This window comes from Anthonomus grandis, chromosome 4 (assembly GCF_022605725.1).
Source record: "Anthonomus grandis grandis chromosome 4, icAntGran1.3, whole genome shotgun sequence".
NCBI classification, from domain to species: Eukaryota; Metazoa; Arthropoda; class Insecta; order Coleoptera; family Curculionidae; genus Anthonomus; species Anthonomus grandis.
The window spans coordinates 3,144,614-3,169,659 of NC_065549.1; the positions used below are offsets into that span (position 1 = coordinate 3,144,614).

Here is a 25,046-nt window from a genome sequence, read left to right on the forward strand (position 1 = left end):
TTAGGTTTGTTTTTCTTCTGCCCTTTAAGTGACAAAACTAATTAAAAAAAAAATAAAAATATTTATTTACAACAAGTCATATATAAATCTCAACCAAATGAATACTGTGTCTCCCGATTATCTCATTAATATCTATGCCACTCTGAGCACCCAAACTGGTAATTTTATGAATTTTACATCTTAAATTCCACTTCTTTAATAGCTGCTCAATTGACCAGTCACTACTCCTCTCCTGATAAGTACAAAGAAACTTTGCTCCACAGTTGTTCTCCAACAGGTAAGCCACTGTTATTAGGATATCCTCAAATATTGAGGGATCAAAAAAACAATCAGACCCTAAAAGAACAAAAAATTTAAATTAAGAAAAAGCTATAACACACAACAGTCATTACCTAAAATAAGATCTAAAGGTCCAATACACTCCAAATTACTTAAAAACAAACCCCATGTGAGCCCGATAACCTTAATGTCCTGGTTGACTCTTAAATTATTTAGTTGACAGCACCTCCTTGTATGTGCCAAACTCTTGGGTAGAGTGGCAGAGTCACTGAGGGTAACATGGGCCCCACATTTGGCAGCCAAAATGCCAGGCAAAGCAGTACCCGCCCCCAGTTCCAAGATTCTTTTGCCTTGTAAACCGGTACGGTTCTCCCATAGGAACCAAGCGAGAACAGAGGCCGAGGGCCATGTGTAAAATGAGTAACTGGCTTGAATTAACTGAAAAAATAAGATGATTATTAATGTTATTGAGGTGAGAGTAATAAATTAGTACCTCGGGGATGAAGATTTCTAAAAATGATTCTTTTGTAGAGTCTTGGGGGAATAGGAACTTTTTTATTTGTTCACCAGGGCTTTCTGTCATTATGTTGTGAAGTTTTAGAAGAAATGCAAGCTCTAAGGAATAAAAATAGGAAGTTGCTGCAAGGCAATTGCCAGACAAATAGGAAGATATTTCTTTTCAATTAACTTTTTTTGTATTTTATTTATTTATAGGTTATGTTTATATTTACCGTTGTCAATTTTGACAGATGACATGAAAGGCATCATAACAAACCCAGCTGATTTTGACAATTAAGGTTAGGTAACTATTGTATTTTTTGCATTTTCATTGCATTTTTTTTTTATAGAATGATTTATTTCATATGATAAGACTAATAAATACTTACACGTACCTGTTTTTTTGTCTCATCGCCATTACCAGTGGACATTCCATTTAGTTCCAAAAAAAAAAAAATGAGCGCAGAACTGTTCAGAGAACTGAATAAAAACCCAAAAGTCCAAAGTGAAAACACTGTGGGTCTACTAACGAAGATCGCGGAGAATATTTTAAATGACCCTAATAATGCTAAATTTAGAACGCTAAATAAATCAAACAAAAAGGTTTTTGAGCAAATTTTGCAAGTAAAGGGAGGCCTTCTATGTTTGAGACTTATGGGATTTAAAGAGGTAAGCACAGTACTCGTCTATTACTTACTGTACTATCGTTGATTGAATAATATTCCCAATCAATGGTACTATGTTAGGATCTTCAAATTAATCAACATCCCTGTGTACTAATAGGAGTTGCGCAGACATTTCGCTCAAGGCTCAAGAATCTTGTTCTCAGTTTAGAGACTGGGCCGTTTCCAATAGATTGTGCTTAAATGAGTCCAAAACTCAAAATATAATTTTTTCCCTTCGGGACGTTGATTCCCAGCAACAATCTTTAGGTGTGTCTGTGGATTTTCTGGGTGTTAGATTGAATAGTGGTTTGACATGGCAAGGTCACATAGATGAATTGTCAACCAAATTATCAAGGTGTATTTTCCTGATTCGCAATTTGTCTGGGTCTGTCTCCGCAGGTACTCTCAGGATAGCTTACTTTGGATATTTTCACTGTCTAATGACATATAACTTACTAAACTGGGGTCATTCAGCGCATATGCCCAGGATTTTTGCATTGCAACGTCGATGTCTGCGAGTGATTGCGCAGATTGGATACAGGGATTGTTGTAGGGTCCACTTCAGGCTTCTGAGAGTTCTCACCTTACCAAGCGCCTTCATACTTCTGTGCCTTGTATTCATTAGGTCTTATTATGGAATTAAGTTCTTTAATGTCCTGCCAGTCTCCGTTAAGGATTTGCCTCTTAATGCTTATAAGACAAAGGTAAAACATTTTTTAGTCACCAATGCTTTTTATTCATTTGAGGAATTCCTGAGCTCAAATTTCAGTGCTATTGCCTAGGCTGGGTGTCTTGACTTTTAGTGTTAAGTGTTTTTAAGCATTACTTTTTAGGCTTATATGTGTTTTATTTTTGTTTTTAGGTAAAACGAATTTTACAGTTTAATACTTTTATTTGGAGTTATATTTTTGACTGACTTGTGTAAAAGCTTTATACTTTTTGGCATGAATAAATAAATAAATAAATTAAAGTCTTTACTTGCTCTTGTATGTGGAGGTCAGAAACCGAATGAATCTCATTTTGATGCCGACAAAAATCCGAGTTTATTTTAGTTATTTATTGGTGTCTGACTCTGCATTTCTTTATTAATAATATACATACACTACCCTTACAAAACAAAATATCTATCATTTAAGACTGAAAAAGGCTTTGTTCTTCCACCTGATACCAATTTAAGTGCAATGAAAAATATAAAAGAATTACTATCAGTGTGGAAAGATTCTGAGGAAGCAGACATTGGAACTGTGAAGCCTGTAGAGCTCCCTCCGATGGTCCCAGTAAGCATTTACTTAAATAATTAACCGATAATTGTTACAAAGGATGTTTTATTAGCTCTACAAGGACCATCCATTTCTTCATAGAATAGAGCAAACATTCCATATATGTTTGCGTTATGCTAACAAGGATTTATTAAAAAGAGCCAAGAGAGTTATCCCGGTTACAGTATTAGGCAAAAATGCACAGGAGAGGCTCAGAGCTATCCAAGAACATGTGAAAAAGAGTAATTACTAACATTTTCGTCCGGAAATATGCTGACTAATAGCATTTTAGATAAATTGCCTGAACCTGATGTGTCTTTACAAGATCTGCTTCTCTTGGAGCTGTTGCAGTGGTTCAATGAAGAGTTTTTCACTTGGGTTGATAGTCCTGACTGTGAAAAATGTCAAGGAAGCAGTCAGTTCTCACATATGAGCCAAGATAAGAGCCACTTCATTTATACTAATAGAGTAGAGGTTTGTATGAGTACTAATTTATTTATTCACGAAAGAGACTTTTGGTTTTTCTTAAGATGCACAAGTGCAAATCCTGTGGATTTCTGACTCCATTTCCGAGGTATGAAGACCTGAATATCTTGCTGGAAACGCGAAGAGGGAGGTGTGGGGAATGGGCCAATGTGTTCACTTTACTTTGCTCGGCCATGGATTGGGATAGTAGATATGTGCTGGATGAAAACGACCATGTGTGGACTGAGGTTTACTCTTTTGCTAAAAAACGTTGGCTGCACTGTGATCCTTGCGAAAATATTTGTGATAAACCCTTGATCTACGAGACTGGCTGGAAGAAGAACATGAGTTATGTGATGGCTTATTCACCAGATGAGGTTCAAGATGTTACTTGGAGGTGCAGCTTTTTTTTAAAAGCGATTATAGTACAGTTTTATGAAGGTTTTTCAGGTATTCCTGTAAGCATAAGGAAGTGTTAAGCAGAAGGAGGTTGTGTGACGAGCATTTGCTAGCAACGGCTTTGACAAACTTAAGAAGTAAGAGACAAGAAGGCATGTCTGAACCTAGAAAGCAGTTTTTGACCAAAAGGTTACTGTTTGAGCTTGTGGAGCTTATGGTCGAAAGGTATGTAATTAGATGTTATTTGAAAAATTTATTGTTTAGTTCCTTCACTTTATTTGCTCTAACTGTAATGTGGTAATGCATCTTGATGGTTTCGCTAAATTCTTCTTGGCTTACAATCCAAAGAAAAATATTTCTATCAATGATACTGGTATTTATGACAATCTTGATCATATTGACATAAGCACTGAAATGGTTCATAAAGCTCTAGATTCTTTACATATTAATAAAAGCAAGTATTTCAAATAGAGTTTTAAAATTGTGCTCTCAAACCCTATATATTCCTCTCTACTATATGTTTCACAGGTCTTTTAACTCTGGAATTATCCCTGAAGTATGTAAGCTCTCCTATATTACTCCTATCCACAAAAGTGGTGATAAGTGCAATATTAAAAACTACAGGTCTATAAGTCAGCAATACCCAAGATATTTGAACAGTGTGTCATGCAATCAACTCATTTCCAAGTAATAGAATATTACCTCAACAGCATGGGTTTACCCCCGGTAGGAGTGTAGATACCAACTTATATTTATTTACCAACTATATTTTTAAAGACTTTGAATCAGGGCTTGAGACCTAGACCTAGACTCTCTTAGAACATTAAAAGGCCTTTCAATGTGATAACAACATAGGTATCTTAGAATTTGCTCATATCTTCTTCCAGACATAAAGTGAGAAAATATAGGGTGATAGTATAAGGGATCTACTGAAAAGACCTTCCTTAGCTCGGGATATCCAATTTGGGCTCTAAGAAGGGTCACAGCTATAAAAATATCCAATTGCCTTGGCTCAATTGAAACAAATTTGGATGACCTGGAATTTTTTTTGTGTGGTCGAGAAGTTCTGGACATGGTCTCACCATATTTATTAGAGCAATTTATTATTAAATTTTTGATTTCAGCTGTCCAAAGCATTTGAAATACTTCAAGGGAACTCATGTCATCAGTAAAGTCAATTTTTATTCCCGCCGCATTATGATCAAAGTTAAAATTGGGGATATCTTGCACAAATTCAACCCATTCATCTAAAAAACGTAGGAGTGTAGATACCATCTTATATTTATTACTCTCTTAGAACGTTGAAAGGCCTTTCAATGTTCTAAGTTAGCTCTCTATGTATGGCTTGTCGGAGGCCTTGCTGAAATGGGTGTCCACCTATCTAACTGATAGACAGCAATAAATAAAAATGGATGGTCATCTTTCGGGTCCATTCCTAGTCACATCTGGTGTACCTCAAGGGTCTCATTTAGGTCCTCTTTTCTTTATTCTTTTTATTAATGACCTTGGCAAATTGCTTACTTGTAACTTCCCGATGTTTGCTGATGACCTCAAACTTATTATCAGTATAGCATCTTGCAATGTGCTTAAACTTTTGTGACATTGTTTCTTTGTGGTGCCAGGCAAATGAATTAAACTCCAACAAGTGTATATTTTTAAGATTCAGTAGGCTCTTGAATACAATGCCAGTTGTGTATTCAATTAACAATGTAATTCATGAGGAGGTCAGTGTAATTAAAGACCTGGGTGTGTATTTAGATTCCCAACTGTCATTTTCACTATGAAAATATTATTTCGAGTGCCAACCGAATGTTAGGCTATATCAAACAGTCATGCAAAATTTTTAAAAATGGATTTGCTTTAAAACAATTGTATATTGCATATATGAGGTCTTTACTTGAATTTTCTAACATTATTTGGTGTCCTTTTTTCAAAAATTTTCAAATTCATATTGACAGAATTGACACTATAAATTTCTAAGTTATGCTAGCTATACACTCTCTAAGTCTGGGCACAGATTTAACAAGACAAACAGATAAGTAAAGCAATGCATTAAAAACGGTACACCGAATGGATCCCAACTTTAAAAAGTTAAGATCCATTGGACTTCGACCCGACGGATTCGCTCCTCGGTCCGTGCTTAGTTGCCAATACAATTTTGTATAAGGCTGGTTGGATTCATTGCGGGCGTCGGCGATGAGCGCCTTTACCCTTTTATTTAGGAACTAGGCAAATTGAAAATTATTGTAAATGATTATTTCTCACTTTACTCCCGTGCGTTCTATGGGTCTGATAGTCTGATCTTTATAAAAGACATAATTGCGTTTTCAATATGCTTCCACGTTCAAGGGTTACTGCAGCAGGCAATAAATGCGACTATTACAATTGCGGAAATACTAGACGCATTGAAAAAATAAAAATGTTTAAATTTCCAATAAAACGCAAAGAAATTTGTGATGTTTGGATTTTTAATAGTGGTAAGTTACAAAATAAATTTATGTTTACTTTACCATTTACATCACACAGTTTGTGTTTTCATATGAATAAAATTAAACTAATATTTTTAAAATGCTATGTTTAAATTAAAACTAAATTATTCTTTAGTTATAATAGTAAATACAGCTATAATAGTAAGCTATAGTATATAATTGCCTGAACATTGAAATAATTATTGATATGAGTTATTTATGCTCAAATTTATGTTTTCGGAGATACCAAACATTTATCCTCTAACCAAATAATAATGTAATTTAGACATCTAGAACAATTATCAAGCAGATTTTTGTCTCTTAACCTTTTAAAAAAATTTGAAAAAGGCAAAACCTTATTTTATCAAAATATTTTTTTAATAATAAACTTAAATGCAAAGCTACTTTCTTATTACAAAAATAATTTAGTTAATTAGTACACATATTATACATTTATTTTAAATTTAAAATTATTTTTACAGTAGAAACAACACTTAAAGCCCCCAAAATAATAAAAAATAAACTTCTTAAAAAGATCTTATTGTTATTAATACTTTACAAATATAATTTAACTATATTAGCAATAAGTAACTTTTTTAAAAACATCTTTTTTAACAAAAATAATATGTTAATTTACACAATAAACAAATAAATATACAGGGTGTCCCATAAATAATGGTAAATATTTTAACAGTAGATTTCTTTTCAAAAATGTAAGATTAGGGATTAGGTAAAATTTTCCTTGTCCGAAAGTCAAGGCATCCATGATTCAGAGTGATAAATTTAATAACGTTACTAAACGTATGTGAGTTTGAATTTTTATAACCAAGCATCAAAGTAACTGACAAGAACATAAACAATAACAGTGACAATGACGTCTATAATAATTCATCTTGTTATGCACAGTCTATTTAAAAAATATTTTAACTTCAAGTGGGCAAATAAAATTTTATTTTGAGGGCATTGAAAACCCTAAATGTAAATATTTCGAAAAGGGTGAATCGTAGCGAGATTTTTGAAGTATTTTTTTTTAAGCAAAAATGTTTGCACAATGCATATTTTAAATCAACAAAACTTTTTAGACACCTCCTTAAACTTATGATAATATTTACTTTTATTTTTTAACGATGTTTGTTATTTTAGGAAATACACAACTAGTCGGTCTTCCGGAAGATATGCTTAAAAACAAATGTATTTGCGAAAGACATTTTACAGAGGATGACTTGAAAACGGAAAAAAGACATCGATTAAAAGACAGTGCCGTTCCTATTAATTATAAATGTTTATTGGATAGTGAACAGAATTTACGCGTTTTAACGCCCAAAAAGACCTATACAAATATTAAGACTAACGTGTCATTAAGTGATAGTCCGCGTTTAAGTCCACCTTCAAAGAAAAAAATGAAATTTGAAGAAGAAAACGAGTTTGTTAAAAAAATTATCGACTTCCCGGATACTCTTCAGTCCAAGAAAAGTAAATTTAAAAATAAAATCTCTTAAAAAAAAATACATAATATTAAGAGAAGAATTACTCGGTTGAGAGAAAAAGTTCGCAAGTGCAAATTTTCAATTTTTAATTTGTTACCTTTTTTATCATTCTTATCCATATCTGCAAAAACGTTTGTTATGATGCAAGTACGGGGTAAACGTCGTACTTTATATTCCCGCAACGAAAAGGAGTTGGCGGTCTCCCTGTACTATAAATCACCATCGTGTTACAATTTTTAAAGAAGAAAAGGCATTATATTACCATCTACGTCAACCATTCAAAAATGGATTGGTCAAAATGCATTTAAGACTGGCGTAGATGATAATATAAAAACCTGTCTTAAGCTGAAGTGTGCAGGTATGGATAAGAATGAAAAAAAATGTTTGGTGGCTTTTGATGAAATGTCAATCAAGAAATGCCTCAAATATAATAAAAAACTGGACCTAATAGAAGGTTTTGAAGACTTAGGTCCTCTAGGACGAAAACCAACGGAAGCCACTCATGTCTTAGTTTTTTCTATTCGAGGCATATATTCATCATGGAAATTTCCACTTGCATATACATTTTCTCTCACACCACTACAAGTGGCAAGAATTTAAAACTTTTGATTTTTTACGTTTTAAAATCTCTAAATGAGATTGGTTTTATTCCCAAGGCAATAGTGTGTGACCAAGGAAGTCCTAATAGGGCAGCTTTTAAATTATTGAGTGTTACTAAGGAACGACCTTTTTTCTATTATGATTTAAAAATTTTTGCTCTATTTGACCCTCCGCATCTTTTCAAAAGTATTAGGAACAATTTGTTGTCGGGAACTTTTAAGTTGGGAAATAAGAGCATATGTTTCAATGTTATTAGGAAAACGTATGAAATTGATAAATCTTCATCTACAACAAGAACTCTTCCCAAAATTACGGATAAACATATTTTTCCTAATGCATTTGAAAACATGTCATGCTCCTTAGCGCTACAGGTTTTTTCAAGTACTATGGCAGCCGCTATACGAACTGCTGTCGATAAGTGTTTTATACCCAAGGAGCTAGGTAATAATACTGCCGATTTTATAGAACTGATGAACAATTTATTCGATGCTTTAAATAGCAAACGCTCTTTTGCCAAAAATCGTTTTAATCGTGGTCGTAGCGAAAACAGTTCTTGTGTGAATCTGGTTTTTGGCAAAGGTAAATCTGTTTTACAAGCATTGATTAAGTTGTACCGTAAAAAGGGAAAGACCGTAATTAGCGAAACAAGGCCTCCATGTTTCGATGGAATTATTCATACTATAAATGCAATTGAACAGCTTTTTGAAAGTGAAAAAAAGGAAAATATTCAGTTTATTCTGATTAAATCAAGATTTCTTGGAAAACTTGTTTTCAATGGTCAGGCAACGGGTTGGTTGGAATTTAAATCCAACTGCATAGTCATTTCAATTATTTTTCATGATTAAATCATAACGGGTTTATTAACTCCATCAAAGTTATCGAATTGCGAAGATGATACAGATACTCAACTTTTGTTGTCAGGAATTACAAGGAATATTGATACAAAATGTGACAAAGGTGTTCATATATCACAAGAACTAAATACTGAAGAAGATCGGTCTGAAAGTCCGGTTTCTGAATTAGAAGAAATTGCAGCAAAGAACCTGAGATAAATTTGGAAGAATCGGCAAATAACTATTATGCGGGGTATTTAGTTCGACGTGCTATCGAATAATTTAAATGTAAAAAATGCAAATTAAATTTTCAAAACAGCACAAAATTTACAGACCCTTCTCAAATTTTTTCCCTTCATAAAAGTTTCACTGGGCAAGAGACAACATCTCTTGTAATTCCTACTTCAGAAGTTGAGTATATTGTGTCAAAAGCAATGTCCAAGTTTCAAAAATATTTTAAAAAACATAAGCAGCGAGAGTTTGTGGCAACAAAAATTAAAAATAAAATTGTTTCAAAACATCTAGTATGGTTGGGGAAAAAAACTGACGACTGTCATGACCATAAACTGTTTTTATTAAACAAACTTGTTCAAATAGGTTTATTTAAGTTCTGCAAATGGTCAAGGAAAATGTCAAAAAATCACAAACAAAAAATTAGAAATTTACAAAATTTGTAAGAAAAATATAATGTACTTAACTTACCTAAGAATATTTTTTATACTATACTTTATCTAGAGTGCGTTTTTTAAGAATCATCATAGATGTTACATGGATGATTTCATATGAAAAAAGTTAATTTTTGATTTATCATTTCAAACATTTTTAATTTAATAGCGGAGATCAAAATTTGAATAGACAAAGGCTAGGATTCATGTTAAGGTAATATAACACTGAAAAATTTTTTTTTCTTAAAACGCCTGGTATATTAATGACCACCAATTTTAATAAAATTAAGACAATTTGCTAATTTGACAATGGCTGATTTTAAATACCTGTCTCGATAAAAATTTTACGTTTTTCAATTAATTTTATTGTTTTTTTATACAAATCCAAAAAGCTTTTTAATAATTAAATTTTACAAAAAAAAAACAATTAATTATTTGATAATTTTAATAACGTCTTTCAACACCAAGCACACAAAATTAGTACTTTACCACCAAATAACATTTAATAAGTTAATACTTCCAAATCCATCCATCCATCTAATACTTAAGTTATAATATAACTTCAATATGTAGGTATGTTGATATTCACGGCATCGCAACCCACGAAAAAGACGAGAAAGTCTTTTTAGTTTGGCCGGGCAGCGTACGTACTTCGACTAAACAATCAATAAATCGCGTCTGTAGATATCGGGAGAGATTCTATCCTAATAATTCACATATGGCTTATAATCTGGCAACGTGGTCTAATATCGTATTGCCGCGAGAGAAGCAAAATTTAAAATATTGAGAATTTGAAACTGACCGCTCGATCGAAACGCCGCCAAACACCGTGTTCCATATACCGCCGTAAGATTATGTATGTTTGTCCGTAGCCGATCGATAGTTCTCGATCTCGAGAACTCTCGATCGGCTACGGTTTGTCTCGTTAAATCTGTGGTCTGGGATAATATTAAACAGTGAACTTACTATGTCATACCTAAACCTAAGTCTGTTGTCTGCTAGAAGGGAGTATTATGATGTTTGTTTCGCATACAAAGTGTTAAATAACTATATAGATAGCCCAGAGTGTTAAGCCACCTTCAAAATTCATGTACCATCATACCAAACACGTAATAGATCCCTCTTACATGTGCCATATTGCAGAACATGTTACTTGCTTTACAGCCCAGTAAACCGAATCTCAAATAAGGTCAACAAATATTGTAATGTGTTACATTATTTTAGTCGTACTTCCCCAAATAAATTTAAGTGTGAAGCACAGAAAGCTATTCTGCACAATAAAGCAATAAAATAATTGGATGTTTCTTTTTTTTTTCTTTATGGGTGTTTTATGTGTATTCAATTCTGTAGACACATATACTGTTCATTGCCACTAACGTTAAGCTTAAGATAACTATAATTAGTATTAATATTGTAAACTGTAACATTCATCAAATTTAATGTAATTTACGTTAAAATAAATAAATAAATAACGAAGGAAGCCTGAGGATGGAGAGTCCAAGGGGCGTCAGTCAGGAGACGCCCTGTGGCGCCTCACCAGGGGAGAAACTCAAGAAACGCCACAATTCATTTGGGAAATTGATGTTGATGCTTTGGAGGATAATGCGGCCACCGTAAGGTATTCTTCAGCAAAGGACGTTTACGAGTTGGTTAGTTGTAATAAGGTGAAGAAGAGCGTGAAAAAATGGAATTTGGGTTGTTTTGAGTTTAGCAATATTATGAGGAAAGAGGAGAAGGATTGGAAGCAGGTGTATCTTGCTAGGACAGGTAAAAGGAGGTCACAAAACTTTTTTTTTTAAATAAACAATTGTATATCACAGAAAACAGCATGGCAGCCTCAATTGCCTGGAAATTCCAATTCTCGGCACCCCTAGACAACGTTTCCCTGCACCTTCACCATGTTACTTTTGAAAGTGGTACCGTGAGGGCCCGTATAGTGAGCGACGATGCTACCGAGGACATTCCGAATGGTACCAATAAAGATTTCCAAAAGTTTTCTTTAGAAAGTAATTTTTCTTTTTCAGATGGGAAACTTTTTAGTGAAAAATTCCAGGATAGGAAGTTCGTCATAGTGACGGCACAGTTGGAGGGTGGTAAAGGTGATGTGGCTTGGCAACACACGCAACTTTTTAGACAATTAGTAGATAGCGAGGAGTATCCTTTTAGTATTACTTTTAAGTTTAAATAATAGGTTTTTTAATATATCATATTTGTTTACCAGTACGGTGTGTCATTTTATCCTGTTTATATAATAATATCTTTTACTTGTGGGAATATTCTTAAAGGGGTTTTAGTGAAAAAAAGAGCGCTTCTTAACAAATAATTTGATATATGAATGGTTTTTGTACCTTGAAGACTAGCTAAGTTAGAGATAATTTTGTCAACCAAGGTCTAAGACCCATCAAATTCGAGGTTTTGAGATGCAAGTTGCAACATAGAGGTTTTTTTCGTTGGAGGACAATTGTTGGCGTAACTCAGGATCTGCTTAAAATATTTTAATAATTTTTCTAGTTTATTATAGAAGATATACTGACGTTGGATTTGAGGGTAAAAATGTAATTCTGTGTTAAGGATTTAGGCAATTGGAGCAGTTTTGGTTGAAGCATTTTTGTTAGTAATTTTCTTAGCATATTTTCACTGTTCCTGAGAATATTATTTATTTATTATTATATGGGATCAACCCCATTACAAAAAAGAATAATACAACATACTAATTCATTTAACCTAACCACAATAATAAACTATTAAATTCCAACAGAATTAATAACCATATTAACCATTTAATTGTCATTTGGCTCTGATAACTTAACTACAACCCATAAATGAATATAAAAAAGAACAATGACTAAAAGCTAATATCACAAATATTAAAATACCTTCCATAATCAAAAATAAAAAAATTGAAAAACTAACAAAGAGATTTAAATAATGTCTCTAATTTAATGCTTAAACTGAGACGAGGTAATGTCCAAAATATGCACTTCACCTGAGTTTAACAATCTTAAAGTCCTCTCAATTGGAGAGTGAGATGCATAATTAGTGCCACGAAAAGGCAGGGAAAACAAACGATTACGTCTTAGGTTTCTAGTTGGCACATTAAAGAAAAGCATCTTTAGAAGTTCAGGGCAATTTATATGACCATTTAACAACTTGAATATAAAAATGAGATCTGAATGTAAACGTCTTTGTTTTAAAGTTTTTAGATTTAGCATCTCCAAAGCATGGTCATATACCATGGTCATGGTATGATTATCAGGAATTCTCATATTTAGCTTAAACAAACAAAATCTAACAAACTTGTTCTGAACCCGTTCCAAGACTAAACAGCTGTTCATGTGAAATTGTGACCAAACCATTGAATCAAGCAGAGAAACTACAAGTGAGATATAAACCCTCTTGCAGGTCTCCAGTGAGAAAGCCCTACACTTGCGAACCACAAAGCCAAGAATTTATGGACGACTTTAAGATTATATTATTAATGTATGTATTAAAGGTTAGTTGTTCATCACACCATATCCCAAGGTCCTTTATTGTGCTGCAGTACTGAATATTACGGCCAGCAACACTATAAGATGAATAATTCCTCTTATTTCCTCTGTAAAAGCTCAAAATATTACACTTGCTAATGTTTAAAAATAAATTATTATTAATACACCATTCATACAGCTTGTTTAAATCCTGTTGCAACCTAACCTGGTCAAGGGAAGATGATATTTGTCTATAAAATTTAACATCATGTGCAAATATCAAGAAGTTATTAAATATATTAAACAGCAGAGAACAATGTTGTCTGACCTAGCATTACCAATGCGAACTTGCTGGGTCCTTTCCGACAAGAAATCAGAAAACCAAGCTACTATAATCTCCCAGGAAAGTGAAACAATTCCAACTTCCTTAGTAATATGCCATGATTAACTCTATCAAACGCCTTGGAGAAGTCAGTGTAGATGACATCCACCTAACACCCCAAGGCAGTTAGTAAATCCTGATGAAATATCAGCAAATTTGTCAATGTTGATTTTTTGATGATGATGAATGATGTTTCTTACTGAATAATTGAATATATTAACGTTTCTTGTTATAGTATAGCTCCTGAAGATGGATATGATTCTGGGTTAATAATATTCTGAAAAACAGTAACAATTACAGCCATAAAGGCTACTTCCTTTTCAGTCTTCGATCGTTCAGTCAGTTTCTTTCTGTTATTAGTTTTTAATACATAAATATTGGAAGTTCCCAAATAAACCATCAGTTTTAATAATTCATGCATATTTTGCATACAAATTTACCAGTAGGGTTATTCAAATCAATTTTTCACTAGTACCTAAGTCTTGCAATGATTTCGACATTTTATTTAGTAAATTACTTAACGAATTTTAATTGATATAAATGAATAATAAATTGGCAAAATACCAACATAAACAAAACCTAACCTAACATTATTAGGACTACTTTAGGGTAGGAAAACTAGAAAAGGCAAGGACGTACAAAAAAAATTTTTTACATTATTATAGTAGAGATCCTGCAGATAGATTTGAAGGTAAAAATTTGATTCTGACTTAGGTAGTTAGGGCAGTTTAGGCGGAGGCATTTATTTTAACTAGTTTCCTTGGCATATTTTTACTGTTCCTGCGAATATCTTAAGAAATAATTGGAATATTTTTAAGTAGGTTTCAGTAAGAGAAAGAGCGATTCGTACTGATTAATTTCATATATGAACGTTTCTTGTACCTTAAAAACTCCCTGAGATAGAGGCAATTTTATCAACCAGGGTACAAGAGCCACTAAATTTGAAGATTTCAGATGCAAACTGTAACTTATTGGTTTTTTTTATCGAAGGATATTTTTTAGCATAACTCGGGATCTATTTAACATATTGTTATAATTTTTTCACATTATTATAGAAAAGATCCTGGAGATGGATTTAAGGATAAAAATACTATTCTGGGTTAATGAGTTGGGTAGTTAGAGTCGTTTTGCTGGGAGCACTTTTCTTAGCATATTTTCTCTATTCCTGAGAATATTCTTACGAATTATTTGGAATATTTTTAGATGGGTTTTAGTAAGAGAAAGACCGATTCTTACCAATTAATTTCATATATGAACGTTTCTTGTACCTTAAAAACTCTCCGAGGTAAACGCAATTTTATCAACCAAGGTCCAAGACCCATCAAATTAGAAGTTTCGAAATGCAAATTGTAACAACACCATGCTGTATTCAATACCATACGTTGTTCTCTAATAGTATTTTCGTTATGGCTCTATACCTGAACATATGGCATTTCCCTTTATTAGTCCCGCAAGGGTTTTATTATTATACCTTTTGCCCTTTCTCACAGAGGGTTTAAGGGCGACCCAGCTGCTGCAGCAGCTGCCACAATGTTCCAATAATGTACCGAATGTCATTTAAAAATAAGAATAAGCCACCGTTTCATACTGTTACACCATATTAACAAAGAATAAGAGATGAAATCGTTGTGATTCATTGAATGAGTAACCGATTTGACCATCAACCATGACAATTCTTTTCTGACAGTCTTGATTTATTATTAAAAGTAAATAGGTATAAATCAATGAGGTTAATTATAGGCAACTTTGAGGAGGGATATTATGGAATTAGTAACAGACCTCGCACCTAGCATTGATGGTCTTTTTTTAGGTTAATATCACGTATTATGGCAAGATATTAATTTTGGATATAAATATCTCGGAACCTAGCCGTAACTCCCCTGATGGTACCAATCAATTCGGAATGTCACGAGGCTTAAAGGAACTTTAGGATAAATATTGGTATATTATTGGTTTTTCCATCGTTGCTCCAATAATTTGCTGCTCATTTAGTGGTGGTTATAGGGCCAGTAATTGCACTCAAAAATTATCTTTTTATATATACACACATTGGTTTTTAATTAACATAACCTTCCGTGTTAATAAAATAATTATTATAGGTAGGCGAATGATGACCATATTTACTTCATACGTTTATAAACGTATTATACAGCGGTTAGTCATAGTCTATTTTGAACTGTAAATATGACTAATAAAAGACTCTCTATAAATGAATTACAAGATGGCCGCCCATCTGTCATTTTGGGTTGGATGCAGGCCTGGAAAAAATAAATTGCGACTATAATCACAAATCCCATTTAATGCCTGGACGATTTAACATTTTAACTGAGAATGCCCGATGCCTGGAAGAAATATAAAATGACCGCATAAAGTATTTGGGCGTGGCCTCTTGTGGATAAATTATCTTTTGACGTAAACGTGACAGTTCAACTTGTCAAGGTAATCATGATGGATGGGCGCCATCTTGAATCAATCATATATGGATATTATTATATTGTATGCATTTTTAGAAATAAATGTTTGTATTGCACATAAAATCAGGACAAAATATGATGTTTCTGCCATTGCCAGTCTTTGTTTGCCCAGTTACCGTTTTTCTCATATTATACAGAAAAGGGAACACAGGTAGTGATAGGAAAAATTTTATGGTGGTGTGTAACCTCACAATGCGTTTTCAGTACCTATAATTCAGTCCAAAAATCTATAATCAATACTTCTAAAATTGGACCAAAAAAGCCTTACATGCGAGGCCAGAGTTTGTACATACAATTAAATTACAATATTCGACGACATAATAAATTACGACATAATTATGCTGCAATAAATTGACTTTTAGAAGTCATTAAAAGGAGTGTACCGATTAAACATAAAACCAATAATTATCAATGCCATTAAAGAACAAAATTCCGATAATATTAAATTAATTATCAAAAAATACATAATAAACCAAACAAACCTAATCAGTCGAAATAAATCTACGAATTACTAGAATATTCCATCCCATGAAAATTGGATGGATACAAACAAAACAAAGAATTCCGTCTAGAAACTACGCAGTAACACCAGAATTCAATCACAGACGTACGCGACAAACCTGCCTCCATTTACCGTGACGCGCTAAACAAAGACAAACAACCGAAACGGTGTCTTAGATGTCGATCAATACCCCCCCAGTAGGTCACGTAGGCCGCGTCGCATTCACGAACATTCTAGCAGTGGGGGTCGAGTCTATAAATACCGAGCGAGCGGAAAACGCGTCACAGTTCGCTCTAAAGTGTCGTTCAAATAACGAGTTTGGTGTGTGTTAGTGGTGTACTTAGGTTTTTTTTGGGTGTAAGGCGTTGGCGCATATAATTATTGGTATTTTTTTACGGTTTCTATTTTATATACTCGAATAATTCCTCCTCGGTCGCCCTCCCGTTTGGCTTTAGCAGTTTCTGATGCGAATCTGTTAAAGAGAAACGTGGAGGCGACTCATGACGTGTACATCTGGCCAATGTACGCGTCCGCCATATTGTTAAATAATTTTAACTGACTTGAAACTATAATAGTAGTACTGCTACTTGGAAAAAAAACCATTTTCCACCTAAGCCTTCTTTAGTTAAGGTTTTATCACAAAATAATCATTAATTTCAGAGTTTCCTATCCAACGTTCTGCGTAATAACTGCTAGTTATGCGTCCAATATGGCGACTATTGACCAATCGATAACTAGAACTAGGCTAGGGTGCGGTCGCACGAGAACGCACGCGCTGATTCGATCGAAATCGATATCTATTCTAGTAGAGCTGAGCCGGATTTAAATAATCGTTTAAAGAGTAAAAGGGGTATGGTTATAAATGATAATTGAATCTTTTAGAAAGGGGCTTCGGCTTCTAGTAGGTAACCTTAATTTTGGGCCCTAGGGCCGGAACATTACGAATTTTTCTAGATTTTTTCCAACCGTTGTTCGTCGTCGCTTTCCGAGGTGTCCCGACTGAGAGGTATAGATAGATAGACACTACCCTGACGACAACCCTTAATAATTTAAAAAAAAAAAACTTAATACTTTTGCCTGTATATTTAGCATTACCTATATTATTATTATTATTATTATTGAAAAAACAATTTAATAACTTTCATAATTGACCCTACACGAATAATCAACTATATAATACCCCATACATATGTAGACCCATTTTATTTACAAAAAAAAACTGCTGGCGTTTGTAGTATAACCGACATAATAAAATAACTTTTTATTTAAAACAAACCCTTCGAAGTATTATTCTTGTGTTAAAACCCGAACTTAATATGCAGTACTGCTTAAGTGATCACTATAATAAATTGAGATCTCAATTAAAGAAAAAGAAAAATACTTAAAATAGTACTAAGGAATCTTCAGATAGCTTCGCAGAATTACGGACTACAAAGTAGTAAGTACCAAAATACTTTTAAATAATTATATAATTTTTATTTTTTTTTGCCTTGATAGTTGAGCATTGACACTAACCCATTGTGCGCCTCCCCTTTTATAATGTCCAGGTTTACTTAACAGAAAAAATGGTATTAAGAGTATTATAATTATATATAAATCAAAGGTTTAAAAAATACTGAAAATGAATTAGGTTCTGGTTATATAATGTGATAGTGTACATGTAAAATTGGTATATGGTAATTGACGAACCATTTATATATAATGATTAGGTAATTATTTCGTACAATTTTGAAAGAAGTTTCTTCACATAATTATACTGTTTTTATTTGTTTTTTACAGCAGTCAATAGTATCATCATAATATAAAACAGTAATTAACATGGTATCAGTTTGTTATAAATCTGAGTGATTGGCAATTAAAATAACTAAGGAGTTTCTAGGTTATATGATTTTTATGAATAATGATTATTGGTTTGGTTGCCAAAATTTATGATATTTATATAATATACTGATTAAAATAATCTTGGTTATGTATATGTATTTGCCTTCATCGGTAGCTCCATTTTTTTTTTTTAACTTAATAGCATTATTATCATTAAACTGGTTACATTGATCTTATTCTTCTATAAAATTAATGACTGTTAAACTACTTACCGACCCAAGCCTAATTTATAAAACCAAATTACTCTGGCAGTATCAGTTTGTGTTATAAATCGAGGCGAAATTGGTGATAATAATTTAAAAGTTTTTGGATTATACAGTTTTTATAAATAATTACTTCATACATGGTTAAACAAAAATTATAATGCCCCTTAGTTGCAAAAATTAATGGACAATGCATAAATGCAATAGGTAAAATAATCTTGATTATAATATTTATGTGCCTTACTCGGTGGCTACTTTCACTTTTTTTTGACTTGATACTAAAACCAATTACATTTAATCTTATCCGTAATATTAAGGTAATGATTTGAGTAAACTACTAAAGCTGAATTACTGTGGTATCAATTTGTTATAAACTTAAGCAATTAATAAAAAGAACTAAAAAGTTTCGAGGTTATGTCTTATAAATAATTATTTTATATGTGATAGCATTGCCTCCTTACTTGCAAAAAATATAATGAACTATAATTATTCTTAGTGGTTCCTTTCACTTTTTTTGACTTGATAGCATTATTAATAATAATACATTAAAACCAATTACATTTAATTTTAATCTAAAGGTAATGACTTTGAGTATGAACCAAACTTAACCTATAAAACTGAATTTGCCTTAAAAAAATGTTTATATGGTACTTACCCATAAATATTTAAAGGGAGTTTATTCCTTATAACTTATACAAGTTGTGCCCTGAAAAATTCTCATTTTTAACTGTGGTATCTCCCTAACTTAACTTTTTTCCAGTAATTCCTTGACGTTTATTTCCACTACACACGTGAGGTATTTTAGATTAAATTTTCTTTGATAGTGTAAACTAACTGCACCGTATTGATATTTTGATCTGATTGCCTTACTCAGTAGGTGCTTTCACTTTTTTTTTACTTAATAGCTTTATTATAATATTATCATTAAAACCAAGTACATTTAAACTTCATCTAAAGGTAATGAATTGAGTAAATTACTTATTGAGACAAACCTAACCTATAAAATTGAATTGAACTTAATTTGCCCTTGGAAAATGTTTACATTGTACTTACCATAATTATTTAAATATTCTCTTATTACAAGGTGTGTATTCCTATGACCCATACAAGTTGAGCCCCTTTATGCCCTGGAAAAGTCTCATTTTAAATGTGGTATCTACCTAACCTGACTTTTTTCTAGGGATTCTTTGGCGTTTATTTATTTCCCTTAAGAACTAATTTTGCACTCGGAAAATGTTCAGATTGTATTTTCATAAATAATTAATTAAAAGTTGTTCTACCATTACAGGGAATTTAATATTTATTCCTTATAACTTGTACATTTTAACTTTTCTCCTTATTTCACTAACCTGGTTTCTAGAAATTCTTGGTTATTTCCCTTCAGAAAATGTTTATATTATATTTACCATAATTATTTAAATATTCTACTATTAGGAGTTTATTCTTTATAACTTATACATACGACTTTAGAGCCCTTTAGGCCCTCGAAAAGTCTCATTTAAACCTTGGTATCTGCCTAACCTAACTTTTCCAAGGATTCTTTGACGTTTATTTGTCTTTAGAAAATGTTAATATTGTACTTACTATAAATAGTTCACCATTCCAAGGAGCTTATAACTTAAAAGTTGAGCCCTTATGCCTGTAATTCTCATTTTAGCTGTGTCTAACATAACTGTTTTTCATGGATTCTTTAACCTTTATTTCATTTCAGAACTTAATTTGTTTGCCTTTGCAAAATGTTTATATCATGAATGTTTAAAGGGAATTTGTTCCTTATAACATATACAAGTTAAGCCTCCTTTATGCCTTCAAAGTCTCGTTTTAACTGTTTTATCTCCCTAACCTAACTTTTTTTCAAGGATTCTTTAACGTTTATTGGCCTTCACAAAATGTTTATATTGTACTTACCATAAATATTAAAATGTTCCACTAGTACAGGGAATTTATTCCTTATAATATATACAAGGTGAGGTCCCTTTAAGCCCCCAAAAAGTCCCATTTTAACTTTTGTATTGCCCTAACCTAACTTTTACCCAATGATTCTTTGACGTTTCTTTATTTTCCTTCAGAAAATGTTTGTATTGTACTTACCATAAATATTTAAATATTTCATCATTACAGGCAGTTTACTCCTCATAATTTATACAAGTTGAGCCCTTGATGCTCTGGAAAAGTCTGATTTAAACTTTGCTACCTCCTTAACCTAACTCTTCGAGTGACTCTGTGTCGTTTACTTCCATTCAGAAAATGGTCAGTGCACTTACAATATTCAAATTTCATTAATCATTTTATGGATTTTATTTTTCTAAACGTATAAGGACCTTTTATGCTGTGGAAGTCTCATTTTATCTTCTAACTTAACTTTTTTCCATTAATTGATTATCCCCCACCACTTCTATAAAAACGAGAAAATTTCTTATCGTAAAAATCTGCTGCGGCAACCCTGAATAGTATCCATTATCGACCCTGTTCAATATGAAATGTCACTGTCATTTGTCAGACAGATGTCAATTTTGAAAAAAAGTTTATTTATCTAACGGGTTTTTGTTTTGGATCAATAGAAGAAACTATATTTTACTATAAATGGCACAATATGGATATTGAATCATAGTTTTTTATAAAAAAGCACTTTATACTGTCCCAGCAAGGTAAATCATTTTCTATTAATGTAACTACAAAATTACATTTCAGGCTTGTTTTTAACCAATTTTCATGCACATGGGGCCCTTATAATGAGCATAATTTCCAATTCATTCATTAAAACTGTGAAGCCTCGCTTCTAGGAGATCAAATACCATTAAGAACTGCACCAATCCTTTCATTATGTAAATATTGACAAATATTTCTCATTCATTAGGTATGTACATTTCAGTATTATATCTCTTAATTTCTTGTTGCAATACTCTGTTTTAAAACTTTATTATGGTTTCATACTGTACCTAAATCGTGTGATCGATTTGAAGCACCTTGAGCACCCCGTGGGGACCATCCTAAAGCCAGGGAACCTAAAGGCATGTACCTACAAACTCAAAAAAAAGCTTCTGTTTAGTATTAAGATTAGACCGAAATGAACGCGATTAGATATTAATTTTAAGCTTTTTATTAGTATTTTTTTCAAGTCTCGTAGGGGTTGAATGGGTGCTTTAAATAGACGCTTCAATAACTCATAATGCACCATAATAAAGTTGATTAATAGCTGTATATTAGAACACTCAAGAGAAAACACCTTACAAGACACTGGACAAGATTTGAAGAATGAAACGAAAGAACAATTAGAGGTACAGATATACATGGCCACCCCCACGGTCCCTATGGCGATCTTTCACTAGCGATTTTCAGCTTTAACCAAGAATTAACAGTTCACTTATTCACTTGTGAAATTTCGTATACGGAGCAGCCCAAAAAGGTGCCTAGAAACCAAGTCTTTACCCTCTGATAAGATAGAGGGTGGTTAACAGGCACACAATTTCAAGGGATTGTCAGTGTGTGTCGGTTCTCCACTTTTTGGGGTTTATTTTTGGTTTATGGGCATTTTATTTGGGCCGCCCTGTATTGACTTGGGCGGACGCCATGTAGGTTCGTATCTTTCATCTATATGTTGTATATGGTTTTTATTTGCAAAATGATTGAGTAATGAAGATGATACCATAGGATAAGTGATTATACTAGTAAAGATATGTATGATTAAAAATGGCCTTAAAGAAGATCACTGTGTATGTTTAGTTGTATTGCAGCAAGTTGTTTTTTTCTCCTCAGGATGATGAAACTGAATATATTTTTAAAATTGTACAATTATTGTACATATTATGAGAGTACCGAAGGGGACGTGACGTATCCGCGGTTTTTGGCCAATCACAAACGAGTTTTTGAATATTTTTTGGCGGGCATTCTGAGCTGTGCTAGAATATAAAACCGTTATTAAATGCCCGACGAGAATATTCTGGAAAACTAGGCGGAAATTCGGATACGGCGGTCCTGCTTTCCTTGAGAAGTTTATTATTAGAAAGTTGACACTTCCGCTAACTGGAGCGTCTCTTTTCTAGAATGAGTTTTGTTGGTTTTTATGCATTTTTTTGGGTTGGTATGCTATGGAGTTTAATGCTTCTAGTTGCTTGAGTTTGGCTATATAGAATGTTTAAAGTGGGACTGTGCAAGCATTTTAATAATGTTTTATTGAACATTTTGTTGTTTTGTGCAAATTATACGCATATTCTCTTTACAGGGTCCTGTACACATAAATCTGTCACAGCAGGTTCTCCACCCTGTATATTATAGTTCTTTTATATATTATTGTTATTTACAGTGAAATTAAACAAACTACATTAAATTTATTTAAAAATAATATAAAACATTAATTTTTGCAACTAGTGGATTTTTTAAGTTTTTTCGATAAACAAGTATTTCTTGTCTATAGGGCTTTAAAGTGACACCCTGTATATAGGGTTTAATTATTTAAAATTACCCTCCGCCTCTTTCAAGTCTGCCTTGTTGGATGCCGAATTTTTTACGACACTTGTGCCCTCTACTTATTTTGAAGTATAAAAAACAATTTATTGAATTTGATACATTATTTGTTTATTATAGAAATAGGAATGTTAGTTCCCGCCCTCTACTGCACTGATTTTTTCAAGTTGGCAACACCGTCGATTAAACACACCAATAAACGCCATCTAGTTTTTTTTACGTAACTATTTGGCACCTACACCTTATATATGATCTTTTTAACCTTTCCCCCGTAATTATTCTTTTCCAATGCACTTGCACTGGGCAACATTGGCTAATAACCATCTAGTTTATTTTTTGTTAAACAATTTATTATATTTAGTACACCCTGTATATATCTTTTTATTTCTCTATTATATGATTAAAAAAAATGACACTCGCACGTTGGCCACACTGTCCGGTAGGCACCAGTCAAGGTTACTTATTTTTATAAGGAATTATTTTTTACACACCCTGTACATGATCTTTTTATTTTACTTACTGTCTAGTTATATCAGAAAAAATAGCTTTGGCAACCTTGTCGATTTTCAAGCATTAAAACTATATTTTGGCTACACCCTGTATGACGTTAGAGTGTTTTTGGCAACCCTGCCGACGGCTAACCATAAGCGCCTCGTGTTTAATGTTATCGAAAATATTTTTTGTTGTTGGTATGCCATGTCTTGATTTAACCCCCTAATTAATTAATTAAAATTCCTCGAAATACGCCCATCATCGTATGCCAGTTTCAGCCAGTCAGAAGTAATTAATTAAGTAATTAATTAAAAAGTAATTCTCAGAAATTAAAATTGTTATGGTGAGACATTTGCTATGGAGTTTTAATGTTAAAATAAGGAATAATAGAACTTGACTCGTTATGCGTTAAAACTGTAATAAACAAACTTGTACACTAAAATATTTATAATTTAATAAATCCATTAAGTTAAATTTAAAACCGATTAAAATGTGACAAAGGGTTAACACAACCAAAAAAATTCCTATTATGTTTGTGATGCGATTTTAGGGTTAAATAGTCCTTTACGTTAATTTGATACATTAAATATGTGAGGTAAAAAGATAATGTTAAAAGGTTTTAAGGTTAAGATTAAATCTAATTAATAAATTAAACAATAATGATTAATTTAAATCTAAATCAATCCCCAGTGATGTAATTAAAGCGAAATGGTTAAATAACTTGGAAGTAACTCCTGGAAATTAGGAGTTAAACCGTAAAAAGTCCATTAAACTAAAAGGTTAATTAAGAGTAAAATCCTGGTTAAATGCGAAAATGAAGTTAAAATTATATTTAACCTTAAAAGAATCCTAAAAGTGCTCATTAATTTAAAACTAAATAATCCGTTAAAATGGTTGATTAAATAGAATTAAACCGTGGAATTAAATTAAATTGTTTTAAAGCGTGTTTAACTTAAATCGAAAAAATAAAATAGGAAGGATCTTGACATTAAAATGACACTTTAAAATTAAATTATATGATTTCTATATTAAAATAAACTGGTTGGTTAGTTAATTAATTAATGATTATTTATGGATATTAAACGATATTGATTTAGCGAAGTTGATAAAAATTCATGATTTTTGGTTAATTAAAGAGGTTATTAACTTGTGGTAATATATATACATAAAGAATAAATGTACTAAGATGAATTAAAAATAAACCGTGGAAAATAATTAATTAAAGAGGAAAGCTTTTCAATTTAATTTCTTTAATTAAATTGAAACATACGGTCTTAAAATTAATATAAATTAGGTGGAATATTAAAATCTAACTCTGGAATTAGCATTACGATAAAAGGTTTATAAGTAAAATTAAAACTTGCACTTAAGGAATTACATTTTTTTAATTAAATTAAATTTGATTACAATCTTAAAAATATGAAGGATGCGTTTAAAATTTATATTTCGTATAAAACGTATGAATTTAAGGAATAATTAGAAGGTTAATGTAGTCAAAGAATGAATTAATTAGTGAATATTTAACGTAAAAAAATCTTAATGCTAAATTGATTATTGACATTA

General features: G+C 32.1%; 2 protein-coding genes and 1 long non-coding RNA gene across 5 annotated transcripts; 2 read left to right on the forward strand and 1 right to left on the reverse strand.

Annotated features, from left to right (window-relative positions):
* Positions 1-43: 43 nt before the first annotated feature.
* Positions 44-20,941, reverse strand: LOC126735747 (histone-arginine methyltransferase METTL23). Of its 3 annotated transcripts, none has more exons than XM_050439834.1 (4): positions 20,619-20,941; positions 773-894; positions 393-717; positions 44-336 (listed from the first exon to the last, which is right to left on the reverse strand). In XM_050439834.1, exons 1-4 carry the CDS (start codon positions 20,662-20,664, stop codon positions 77-79), a joined length of 753 nt encoding a protein of 250 aa, XP_050295791.1. In that variant the 5' UTR covers positions 20,665-20,941; the 3' UTR covers positions 44-76. The 3 variants fall into 3 exon arrangements, with proteins under 3 accessions (XP_050295791.1, XP_050295792.1, XP_050295793.1); XM_050439835.1 differs by lacking the exon at positions 20,619-20,941 and adding an exon at positions 1,475-1,624; XM_050439836.1 differs by lacking the exons at positions 773-894; positions 20,619-20,941 and adding an exon at positions 1,173-1,289.
* LOC126735746 (peptide-N(4)-(N-acetyl-beta-glucosaminyl)asparagine amidase) lies at positions 1,234-11,838 on the forward strand. Its single transcript, XM_050439833.1, has 9 exons — positions 1,234-1,446; positions 2,579-2,719; positions 2,775-2,943; positions 2,994-3,175; positions 3,232-3,563; positions 3,617-3,790; positions 11,096-11,385; positions 11,439-11,588; positions 11,643-11,838. Exons 1-9 carry the CDS (start codon positions 1,234-1,236, stop codon positions 11,804-11,806), a joined length of 1,815 nt encoding a protein of 604 aa, XP_050295790.1. The 3' UTR covers positions 11,807-11,838.
* LOC126735749 (uncharacterized) lies at positions 16,397-17,718 on the forward strand. The gene is made up of 2 exons (XR_007660500.1): positions 16,397-16,827; positions 17,104-17,718. It is a non-coding gene; the product is annotated as an uncharacterized LOC126735749 (long non-coding RNA).
* Positions 20,942-25,046: the final 4,105 nt, after the last annotated feature.